The 13192-nt window shown below is 39.3% G+C and overlaps 1 protein-coding gene across 1 annotated transcript in view; it reads left to right on the forward strand.

The window, feature by feature from the left end:
- IPO11 (importin 11) overlaps positions 1-13192 on the forward strand; it is a 703238-nt gene that overhangs the window by 193092 nt on the left and 496954 nt on the right. The window contains exons 10-11 of the mRNA XM_077462617.1: positions 2849-3041; positions 11060-11212. Of these exons, the coding sequence (XP_077318743.1) occupies positions 2849-3041; positions 11060-11212 (346 nt within the window). The remainder of the gene's footprint in view (positions 1-2848; positions 3042-11059; positions 11213-13192) is intronic.

Here is a 13192-nt window from a genome sequence, read left to right on the forward strand (position 1 = left end):
TGTCCTTAGTCTGCTTGTCTTCAGCAAACTGTTTCCGGGCTTTCTTCTGCATAATTTTTAGAAGAGGCTTCCTTCTGGGATGACAGCCATGCAGGCCGATTTGATGCAGTGTGTGGAGTATGGTCTGAGCACTGTCAGGCTGACCCCCCACCCCTTCAACCTCTGCAGCAATGCTGGCAGCACTCATACATCTATTTCCCAAAGACAACCTCGGGATATGACGCTGAGCACGTGCACTCAACTTCTTTGGTCGACCATGACTAGGCCTGTTCTGAGTGGAACCTGTCCTGTTAAACCACTGTATGGTATTGGCCTCCATGCTGCAGCTCAGTTTCAGGGTCTTGGTAAACTTGTTATAGCCTAGGCCACCTTTATGTAGAGCAACAATTCTTTTTTTTTCAGATCCTCAGAGAGTAGTGAACCAGTATGAGAGAGTGAGAGCGATTACACCAAATTTAACACACCTGCTCGCCATTCACACCTGAGACCTTGTAACACTAACGAGTCTAATGACACTGGGGAGGAAAAATGGCTAATTGGGCCCAATTTGGACATTTTCACTTAGGGGTGTACTCACTTTTGTTGCCAGCAGTTTAGACATTAATAGCTGTGTGTTGAGTTATTTTGAGGGGACAGCAAATTTACACTGTTATACAAGCTGTACACTCACTACTTTACATTGTAGCAAAGTGTAATTTCTTCAGTGTTGTCACATGAAAAGATATGCTAAAATATTTACAAACGTGAGAGGTGTACTCCCTTTTGTGAGATACTGTATGTATGCATGCTTGTGCAGGTTATACACGTGTTGTAAAGATAAAGGAAGTAATTACAAGGATTCTTCTGTGTTCAGGAGGGAAGCTTTGACTGCCTCTAAACGCTGGTGCTCTTAAACTCTGGTAAAAGCCTATGTGTGCATGAACACATAGGCTTTTATTGAGTTGAGTTCAGGGGCTTTGGCAAAATAACCCCCTTTACCTGTGTTTGGTTTTTCCTTCTTTTATTTTATTTTTAGTTTTTAATTTATTTTTTTACTAACCTGTGTTGCACTAAGGCACAGTAAAACCTGAGTTTTACTGTATTGTACTATAAACCACAGTGTTATTCATTTTGAATCGTTGAATGGCCCCTAACGCACAAAATCAATAAACAGATGGGTACCATATGGGCATTAGGGGCGCAGTATAGTAAAACAAAAATACGTTTAGAGTTTTTCTACCTTGATTCACTTTGTGATTTATGGGAAAAACTTTCCACATTCCTTGGGTTAAAGAAATAAGTAAGCTAATGAAGATTCTGTATTTTTATATGAAGGTAGTTTCTTTTTAAATTGGCTGTTTGTTCCGTGGAAGTTAAAAGGTGACTCTACTTCAAAATAATTGTTTGTAGAGGGAAGTTTGCTACTTTCTCAAAAAAACAAAACAAAAAGGATCAGAATTTATTTAGCACTACCCAGATGTGATGCAGCTCACTGTAAAGATGTAAAATGAGGACTCCTAACTGTTCGTAGGAGCTGTAAGATTTCCTTTAGAATTCTGAGACTGACCAAAGCTGACTGCAAAATAAATTCCCTTCCAATGCATGCATAGTGACAGGATGGAGTTGTAGTTACCAATATTTGTTGCTTTTCCAAGGTTAGAACACAACAATAAAATACAACATGTCACAATTTAACTTCTTAAGACACCTGATCTTTTGCCAGTTCTTGACATCAAGGCTAGTGTGTTTGTCTTGTGAGTTTCCTTCAACTGACCCAACTTTTTAAATTTCTATAGTTTTTAATGGTGATGAGTTTGGATTTTCCCTTACTTTCAGTTCTGGGTACAAAGGTAACCAGGGCATATTGAAAGAGTTTATCTCCCCTACAGGGACACAGGCCGTGATAAAAAAAAAACTTTGCATGTTCATTTATGGCTCTGAATATCCAATATATTGGAGTGTGCCTGTATGAATTCATATTATTAGTGCATATATTGATGTGTATAACATGCTGCTGATTTATCTTGATTAGATTTGTTATATGAGATCCAAAGGAGCAAAATGTCATCTAAGCCCTTGTACACACGGTCGGAGATTCCGACGTAATGTGTCCTATCGGACCGTTTTGTCGGATAAACCGACTGTGTGTGGTCTCCATCGGACTGTTTCCGTCGGAGAATCCGATGGACCAAGTTTTCCAACTTGTCCGTAAAATTTTCCGACAAAATGCTCCGATCATGTGTAGCCTACTCCGACGGACAAAGTGCCATGCATGCTCAGATCAAATTCCTAGACCAAAGCTATTGGCTACTAGCCTGAACGTAGTCCCGTCGTAACGAAATAACGTCATCACGTTATGTACAATCGGATTTTCCGACAACTTTGTCCGTGTGCATGCAACAGTTTCGGACAAAATCCGTCGGACAAAATCCAATGGATTTGGTTGTCAGAATGTTCGACCGTGTGTACAAGGGCTAAGGGAACTCTACCACGCAAAAGCCTGCTTGATTCGCTGATTGAGGTCCAGATTTCCAACCCCTGGATTTCCATACATGTGGTATCTAGTTTTACTGGCATTGACACCTAAATCTCTTTATACATTGTTTCTTTCAATATTATAGTCTGGAGTCAGTGTTGTTTCCCCGATCTTTTCAAAATTTTCCTGCCTTGGGGATTTTTTTGTAATTGGGAATTGGTTTGCCTGTGGAGCTATTTAAGTCCAAGATCCAGAGATAAAAAAAAAACCTGTTGGAGATTTTAACTACGCTTTAAAGATGAGACTTTTTTTCTTCGTATGACGATAAAAGAATGCATTTTTAATAGTATGAAAACTTTATGAACTTTTTTTTTTTTTTTTACTTTTCTGCAGCTCTTAGATTTCCTGGACCAGCATCCATTCTCTTTCATTCCGTTAATTCAGAAAGCGTTGGAGTTTGCTGTAAGCTATGTCTTCACAGAGGCTGGAGATGGAGTTGTGTTTGAACGTTTCATAGTTCATTGCATGAGACTCATTAAGATGATTGTGAAGAATAATTCCTTTAAACCATCAAAAAACTATGAAGGTACCATTTTAATTTTTATGTAGACGTGTGTGTGTGTATATGTATGTGAGTGTGTATGTATGTATATGTGTATATATATATATATATATATATATATATATATATAATGTGTATGTGTGTGTGTGTATGTATATGTATGTATGTGTGTATATATATATATATATATATATATATACACACACCAAACGGTTGCTGTAGGTGAATCAGTCACTGTAATTTCAACATGCATTACGAAGATGCACCTGCAATTGATGTCACATTCACTGCTGTATAAATATGTATTTTTCTTGTATGGAATTAGATTCAAAAACAATAGGAGGTTCAAAAAATAAGGGGGGGGGGAGAATTCTCCTCCAAGATTTTGTTTGCCTGGGATATTATTGCTCAGTTTCTTTCTGTCTGTGATCTGATGCAGTTTGTGCTTTTACACTTGTAAATATGTTTTGTAGATGAAGTTCTTGATCTAACAATTGCCTAAATTTACACTCACTGGTCACTTTATTAGGTACACCTTGCTAGTACTGGGTTGGACCCCCTTTTACCTTCAGAACTGCCTTAATTATTCATGGCATAGATTCAACATGGTGGGAAACATTCCTCAGAGATTTTGATCCATATGCATATTTGTCTGCTGCACATCCATAATGAAAATCTCCCATTCCACCACATCTCAGAGGTGCTCCATTGGATTGAGATCTGGTGACTGTGGAGGCAATTGGAGTACAGTGAACTCATTGCAATGTTCACAAAACCAGTCTAAGATGATTTGAGCTTTGTGACATGGTGCATTATCTTGCTGGAAGGAGCCATCAGAAGATGGGTACACAGTAGTCATAAAGGGATGGACATCGTCAGCAAAAATACTCAGGTAGGCCGTGGCGTTTAAACAATGTTCATTTGGTACTAGGGGGCCCAAAGTGTGCCAAGAAAATATCCCCCACACCATTACACTACCACCAGCCTAAACCATTGATACAAGGCAGGTTGGATCCATGCTTTCATGTTGTTTATGCCAAATTCTGACCCTACCATCTGAACAGCTGAAAACAGGACCCATCGGACCAGGCAACATTTTTTCAATCTTCTGTTGTCCAATTTTGGTGAGCCTGTGTGAATTGTATCCTCAGTTTCCTGTTCTTAGTTGACAGGGGTGGCACCCGGTGTGGTCCTCTGCTGCTATAAAAACTGAATAAAAATAAAGGTGAGATTGCGCTATGGATTGAATATAGAGTGAGCAAAACACAGTAGGTAAGAGCTGCCTCTACCTTGTATGTCTGCCCAATTAAGGTGGACTGTGCTGTATGAAAAGAAAGGTTAGGTAGAGTTGGCGCTATACCTTTAAATCAATTTAAATTCTTTCCAATGAAAAAAAGGTATTGTGTTCTTTTTTTGTGCCATAATATATACCCTTCCTACTGATTATTAAAGTGAATAGTTCATTGGTGACCGTGATTAAATCTGTCAGGGTATTTTACCCCTGGATTAATTCTAAGTCCCTCTCAACCAGAAAAAGGGGTTGGAAGGACACTTACAACAAAATGTGATGGAATTAAATATACGTGCTTCCATGCCTATGGTATATATAGTAAACTGTTAATCATAAAGAAATTCATACATATAGTGATGTGCATATAAAAAAAAAATTAAATTAATTAATAAATGAATACTCCCAATATTTAATAATATTTAATAATAATTATATATATATTTTTGGGACTATTCATTTATTTAACCCTTTCATGACTAAGCCTATTTTTGGAATTTGGTGTTTACAAGTTAAAATCCATATTTTCTACTAGAAAATTACTTGGAACCCCCAAACATTATATATATTTTTTTAACAGGGACTCTAGAGAATAAAACGGCGATTGTTGCAATATTTTATGTCACACGGTATTTGTGCAGCGGTGTTTTAAATGCAACTTTTTGGGAAAAGGGACACTTTCATGAATTAAAAAAAACCAAAACAGTAAAATGATCCCATTTTTTTTTGCATAATGTGAAAGATAATGTTACGCCGAGTAAATAGATACCAAACATGTCACACTTTATAATTGCGCGCACTTGTGGATTGATGACAAAGTACGGTACCTAAAAATCTCAATAGGCGACGCTTTAAACATTTTTTACGGTTACCAGGTTAGCGTTACAGAGGAGGTCTAGTGCTAGAATTATTGCTCTCACTCTGACGATCGCGGCGATACCTCACATGTGTGATTTGAACACCGTTTACATACGCGGGCGCGACTTCCGTATGCGTTTTCTTTGCTTTGCGAGCTCGCGGGGACGGCGGGCGCTTTAAAAAAAATTTTTTTATTTTTTAATTTATTTTATTTATTTTAAAATGACTAAATTGTTTAAAAAAAAAAAAAAAAATTTGATCACTTTTATTGCTGTCACAAGAAATGTAAACATCCCTTGTGACAGTAATAGGCGGTGACAGGTACTCTTTATGGAGGGATCGGGGGTCTAAAAGACCCCCCACCCCTCCTTTACACTTCAGTGTATTCAGATCGCCGAAAACGGCGATTCTGAATACCGGATATTTTTTTAAAACCGGCGCCATTGGCAGCCGAGTAAACGGGAAGTGACGTCATGACGTCGCTTCCGTGTTTACTATGAGGAGACTGGAACGAAGCCGATTACGGCTTCGTTCCAGTTCCTCCCCAGCGGCCGGAGGCAGCGCAAGTTGAATCGGTGCTCCCGATCGAACGGGAGCACCGGTAACAGCGGCGGGAGGCGGCGGGAGGGGGGGGACGTACTGTTGCCTTTTTATTATCTCAAACCAGTCTGCCCATTCTCTTCTGACATCTGACATCAACAAAGCATTTTCCTCCACATAACTGCCGCTCACTGGCTATTTTCTCTTTTTCCGACCATTCTCTGTAAACCCCAGAGATGTTTGTGAGTGAAAATCCCAGTACATCAGCAGTTTTTGAAACACTCAAACCAGATGGTCTTGCACCAACAACCATGCAACATTCAAAGTCACTTAAATCCCCTTTCTTCCCCATTCTGATGCTTGGTTTGAACTTTGGAAAGTCATCTCCACCACATCTAGATGCCTAAATGTGTTGAGTTGCTGCCATGTGATTGGCTGATTAGCAATTTGTGTTACCAAGCAGTGGCACAGGTGTGCCTAATAAAGTGGCTGGTGAGTGTATATTATGCATAGGCTTCATGAAAATATTTGCCTGACGTTAGGTTATGTATAGGTATTTGATTTAATCATTACTGGTTTTGTAACAATTGCAAAGAGTGTGTATTTAAAACAGGAAGATCGGTGTTTTTCATATTAAAACGGATACTGAGGTAAAAATTGTCAAAAAAGCAGGACCTGCAAAGGAAAAGACTTTATACTCACTCCCACTTCCAGATGTTTTGGTTACCTGATCCCTCACTGTGCCCTGTTGTTCCTTCTGCCTACCCCTAAGTCACAATGGGAAGCAGAACTGGCAATGGAAGGAATCGCAGTGCTCGACAGGAAGAGCAGGCATCCTGTACTTCCAGAAATGTCAGGTATGAAGATTCTTCAGGCAGCTCTTGAAGGCCTGTTTCACATGGATGTCATCTTGTATAAGAACAGTGTGAACAGCAGGCTTTGAAAAAACATTTGCAAAGCTTTTATAAAGCATTGTTGAAGCTTTTAAAGCACCCTTCAACTCCAGTTTGTAAATGTTAAATACAGATCCTAATGGGAGAGTTAATTGCCACTTTAAGCAAGCTGCTAGCAGGCTTCATTGCTTCCTGAAGCTTGATGAAAGCCTGCTTAGAATAAAAGATTGCTGTTCACACTGCTAAAATACAAGCTGAAACCCGTGTGAAGCAGGCCAAACTGAGAAATAATTGCAGGAACAGGCAACAAGTGAACATAAACCCTTTTCTTTAGCAGGTCCTGCTTTTTGACTTTATTTTTATTTTTTTAATCTTTAATGAAGAACTATAGTTACTGCTAAAAATATATGTTTTTGTTTAACTTGTCCCAAGGAAGTGTTGGAACAAATATATACGTTTAGCCTCCAACATGACTTCCAATACTTATATCTCCAAGTGGTGGCAGAGTGGATGTGTCACCAGTTCATCTGCACATGTGAAGGCTAATTTGTGCTCAATCCCTTTTCATTCATATTGCTGCATCTTCTAGCACGGGCAAAGAGCATGAGCAAGAAAAAAGTAATTTGGTTTAAGTATAGCCTGTTCATATTTTGCAATATTTTATTTGCAATATTTTGCCATTTTGAATATTTTGCATTTTTAAGTGTTTTGTATAAACAAATTCTGCATTTTGGGTTTGTCAACCTGTATTTTGCCATTCACATTGATGCAAAAATGCACCCGTTAATGCATCACAAATTAACCTATGTGCTCTGGTGTGCATTGGATATAAGTTAAATAAAATTAAACGGATAGCAAGCCGTCATAGTTCTTGGTAAATTAAACAAACAAAAAATGCACAGAGATTGTACAATAAGTTTGTAATGTGTGGCCAACTTAGAAGTCACAGTGGTCATCAAGAAACTTACATAGAAGATTGATAGAAAAAAAAAGATTAGGTGCTCCATCAAGTTTGTCCCTTTTTTTTATTTTATTTTTTATTTTATGTATCTATCCATTTAAAGACCAGGCCTTTTTTGACACTTTTTGTTTGCACATAAAAATCACCTTTTTTTTCCTACACAAATTACTCGGAACACCTAAACTATATATATGTATATATATATATATATATATACACAGTATTTCACAAAATTGAGTACACTCCTCACATTTTTGTAAATATTTTATTATATCTTTTCATGTGACAACACTGAAGAAATTGCACTTTGCTACAATGTACACTAGTGTAGTGCTTGTATAATAGTGTAAATTTGCTGTCCCCTCAAAATAACTTAAAACACAGCCATTAATGTCTAAACCTCTGGCAACAAAAGTGAGTATACCCCTAAGTGAAAATGTCCAAATTGGGCCCAGGGTGTCAATATTTCGTGTGGCCACCATTATTTTCCAACACTGCCTTAACCCTCTTGGACATGGAGTTCACCAGAGCTTCACAGGTTGCCACTGAGTCCTCTTTCACTCCTCAATGACAACATCACAGAGCTGGTGGATGTTAGTGACTTTGCGCTCCTCCACCTTCCATTTGAGGATGCCCCACAGATGCTCAATAGGGTTTAGGTTTGGAGACATGCTTGGCCAGTCCATCACCTTTACCCTCAGCTTCTTTAGCAAGGCAGTGGTCTTCTTGGAGGTGTGTTTGGGGTTGTTATCATGCTGGAATACTGTCCTGCAGCTCAGTCTCCGAAGGGAGGGGATCATGCTCTGCTTCATTATGTCACAGTCCATGTTGGCATTCATGGTTCCCTCAATGAACTGTAGCACCCCAGTGCTGGTAGCAATCATGCAGGCCTAGACCATGATACTCCCATGATACTGCCATGCTTGACTGTAGGCAAGGCACACTTGTCTTTCTACTCACCTGGTTGCCGCCACACGCTTGACACCATCTGAACCAAATAAGTTCATCTTGGACTCATCACACCACAGGATATGGTTCCAGTAATCCATATCCTTAGTCTGCTTGTCTTCAGCAAAGTGTTTGCGGGGTTTTTTGTGCTTCTTTAGAAGAGGTTTCCTTGTGGGACAACAGCCATACAGACCAATTTGATGCATTGTACGGCATATGGTCTGAACACTGACAGTCTGACCCCCACCCCTTCAATCTCTACAGCAATGCTGGCAGCACTCATACATCTATTTCCCAAAGACAACCTTGGCATATGATGCTGAGCATGTGCACTCAACTTCTTTGGTTGACCATGGTGAGGCCTGTTCTGAGTGGAACCTGTGAACTCACTAATTTACATTGTAGCATAGAGTAATTTCTTCAGTGTTGTCACATGAAAAGATATAATAAAATATTTACAAAGATGGGAAGGGTGTACTCATTTTTGTGAGATGCTGTGTGTGTGTGTGTGTGTGTGTGTGTATGTGTGTATATATGTATGTATGTAATATATATATATACACACACACACACACATTAGAGCTGCACGATTAATCGTTAAAAAACTGCGATCTTGATTCACCCCCCCCTTACGATCTCTTCCGCTAAGAGTAGGCGATTCTTTCATATAAACAAGTGCAGAGATTATCTGCTCACTCAGCTGTCAAAAGAAAGCATCGCAGGCAATCTGCCAAGTGTAGAACTTGAAACATTGTAACTATCGCTTACTTCTTAGATCAAAGGGAAAGAACTTCTTGTGTAAACAAATAATCTGGGCAGTCTGCCAAGCTTTCAACCATGTGTAAATGCAGGAAGTTTAACCACTTAAAGTTAAAATCAATATTTTTTGCTAGAAAATTACTTGGAACCCCCAAACACACACACATATATATAGATATATATATATATATCTATATATGCTGCAATATTTTATGTCACACTTTATTTGCCCAGCAGTCTTTCAAATGCAATTTTTTGGGAAAAAATACACTTCAATAAATAAAAACATTAAAAAAAACGTAAAGTTAGCACAATTTTTTTTGTTTTAATGTGAAAGATGATACCCCGTGAGAATCGTGGGAGAATCGTGATTCTTATTTTAGCCAGAATCGTGCAGCTCTAACACACATACATTTTCTTTTAGCAGAGGCCCTAGCGAACACAATGGTGGGTTTTGCAATTCTTTTATGTCACATGGTATTTGTGCAGCGTTTTTTTTATTTTTTTTTACACACATTTATTTGGAAAAAATACAGTTTTAATGCACACAAACACACTATAATACCCACGTTTTTGTTAAAATATAAAAATTTGTGTTACAGCAAGTAAATTGATACTTGCATGTCATGCTTTCAAACTGCGCAGGCTTGTGGAGTGGCCCTAAACTACGGTATTTAAAAACCTCCATTGGCGACCTTGTAAAGGGTAACCTTGTAAATGCCTTTACAAGGTTACCAGCGTAGAGTTACAGAAGAGGTCTGGTGCTATAATTATTTTTCTTGCTCTGATGTTTGCATCTAATACCTCATATGTGTGATTCGATTGTGGTTTATGTTTGTTTCCTCTGCCCTTTAAAGCCTATTTTAAAAATGTATCTGCTGGGAGTCTGTTCAAGAAATCAACTCTGTTTTCATTAATTTTACTTTTTAACATACATTTTTAACTTTTCTCCTGCTAGTTTGGTGGTGTGTATCTGTGTGCTTGATCTTTGCTTCAAATTGGAAATACTGCCATCCTGAACCTTATTCAAACTTATAATGTGTTTAACGTTTTCAAAATGCCCCTTTTTTCCCAAAGACTGTACATATTAAGGTCCTACAGTCTATTTTGATATGTTTCACCTTGTTTTATGATCAGGAAAGACAGCCCTCTGCCTCTGAGAGGCAAATGTTTCAAATCCACTGGCAACAACAAACAATGAGCTCTCGGTTACCGTTCAAACTCTTTTATGCCCATTGAAGATGGTGGGGTGGAGTAGTCTTATTGGAGAATAAATAAGGTGTGCTAGCAGTAACCTAATCCAAACCTTTGGTGTGGCCTGTTCATGCTTCTTCCAACTTACTGCACTGGCTGGTTGCTGGTACAGGTGGCTATACATCTGCCTTCAGGTGGTTTGCACTTCTGCCCAGCACCAATAGAGTCGTCAGTTCGAATCCCAATAGCGACAACTACCTGCAGAGAGTTTGCATGTTCTCCCTGGGCCTATTTGGACTTACTCTGGGTACTCCGGTTTCCTCCCACACGGTGGACATGGTGGTAGTTTTATATGGCTTGTGTTTAAAATTGTCCTTAGTATGTGCCTGTATAAATGTGAGTTAGCGACCTTAGATTGTGAGCTCCTTGGGGGCAGGGACTGATGTGAATGCACAATATATATGTAAAAGCCTTGTGTAAAATGTCAGCGCTATATACTGTATATACCTGTAATAAATATAGTAATGTTGCAATGTTCTACAGTGTGGAGCTGCCAACAATAGTTTTATAATGTTTTTGTATTGCTTGAAATGTATTCCAGACAGCAAGCCAGAAACAATCAATGCGCACCAGATAAAGATGTCATTCTTCACTTACCCCACTCTAACAGAGATATGCCGTAGGCTTGTCACCCACTATTTTGTCCTCCATGAGGAAGAGCGAGCAATGTGGGAGGAGGACCCAGAGGGTTTTGGTAAGTACATACCTCTATTATTTTGCTATTTTAGCTCTTCCTTCACAGTTTTGTAGAGAAGTGCAAATGCATATATACATTTTAGAGCTACTCTGCTCCTCCTGGAATCGGGGGTGCCATTTTATTTCAGTGATGCCTATGTTTTCACATATGGAATTTCCTTGTGGGAGATGTGACCTATGCCTATATGATCACCATGGAAGTTGTCCAAGTGATCCACAGTGAACAGAGGTAAAGTCAGCTTAGTGAGTCTCTGCTTCATTACACATGTGCTACCTATTTACACGGTATGATTGCTGAGCATGCACAGGCTGCGCACCACAGAGAATGTCATACTATGTATATCTGCAATCCACACCGGTCTCCAGAGAAATGAGCTCCAACATTTCACTATCATGTTTCCTGACTAAGCGTTAATTGCTTTCACAATGTGATAAGTTGTGTACGACTGTTTCTGTGGGGCCTGTCTTCTTTTGTGCTGTGTTGCTTGCGGATTCTTGATGATGAAGGCTGCTTCCATCTATACGTAGGCAATATTCTGCAATGTTTAATTTGCAGTGTCCTCATTTTATTTAATGTTTAACCCTCTTCTTTATTGGTGGTTTATGCTTTGGGTTCTCAGTTTTATCATATTCTGAAAAAAATTATAAACAAGCTCATTTAGTCCGGTTTGTAATAGAATGTGCATTTGAGGTATGGTTTGTTTAATCATGTAACAGAGTACCATATTTGCTTTACTTTTTGATACAACAGGACAGGGATACTGATTGACATAGGGCTTTCCTCACCTACTTACAGGCAACACACTAAAAAAAAAAGTAGCATCAATGTGAGGCTTCTGTTGGGAATGAGCAGGGAACAGGTGGTCATATATATATATATATATATATATATATATATATACACATATATATATATATATATATATATATATATATATATATATATATATATATACATACATACATACATACATACATACATACATACATACATACATACATACATATATATATCTATATTTCCTGGAACTCCCCATGTCAGCCTACTATGGGTCAGCTCAGCCCCCTCTGACCCCTCCAGGACCACCCATTTCTTAGCCCATAAAGGGCGGCTGTCTGCCCACACCAGTGTTATTTTTTCGTCCTCGCTCCGGATGCCTTTTAAAGTTTATTTTTATTTTATTTTTTCTTCTCCATCCACCATCTATTCTGTTCAGGTTCAGCCTCTCCCAGATCAGTTGACCTCCCTCCCCCCATATATTGACTGTAAATCTCCAGAGGAGGTGGATTCCATGGTGCTGGGATTGTATGGTACAGTATAAATGAGTGTGTATTACTGGCAAAGGTCACTGGCAGTATAAATGACTGTATATACCTTCGTTAGGCAGGTGCTGGCACACTCTCCTTCCATGTTTTTGTGTGTTCAGGCAGTGGTTTGGCTCGCTGGGACTTGTAGTTCACCACCTCCACATGTATTCCTTTCAGGAAGCTCAGAGTTGAGCAGGTGAGGTCAGAGATAGCTTCCAGAATGCTCACTGCTAGTTTGCAGCAAGCTCTGTCCTCTAGGCTAATCTCAGCCTCCAGCTGATCAATCTTGGATGCAGCACTGGGGTTGGACTCCTGTGTGTTTTTTGGTGCTTTTTACAGATTTACACTACCGTTCATTTACTATGGTCTCCTATGGGATGTGTTCTGTGGTGTGGGTCTGCGGAATGCAGGGAGCACTGGGAGTGCATGGGTGTGAATCCAGCCTTAGACTGTGGGTAGCGGAGCTGATGGAAGGATGTTCAGATGAAAGTCAGGGAAGTGGCAGTTCTTCTCTGTTGCAGTTTTCAAGACTGCTGTAGTGTTTGTGGCTGAAGTGTCTGTCGACCAGGTCAGGGAGCCGGTTCAAAAGATGACAGCAAAGATAATGGCTCATTCTGTCACAGCCCGCAGAGCCTTATGGTTGAAGCATTGGTCGACCGATAAGGCTTCT

Source organism: Lithobates pipiens, unplaced genomic scaffold, assembly GCF_037356315.1.
Source record: "Lithobates pipiens isolate NorthernLeopardFrog02 unplaced genomic scaffold, aLitPip1_a1.2 Scaffold_3, whole genome shotgun sequence".
Lineage (NCBI taxonomy): Eukaryota > Metazoa > Chordata > Amphibia > Anura > Ranidae > Lithobates > Lithobates pipiens.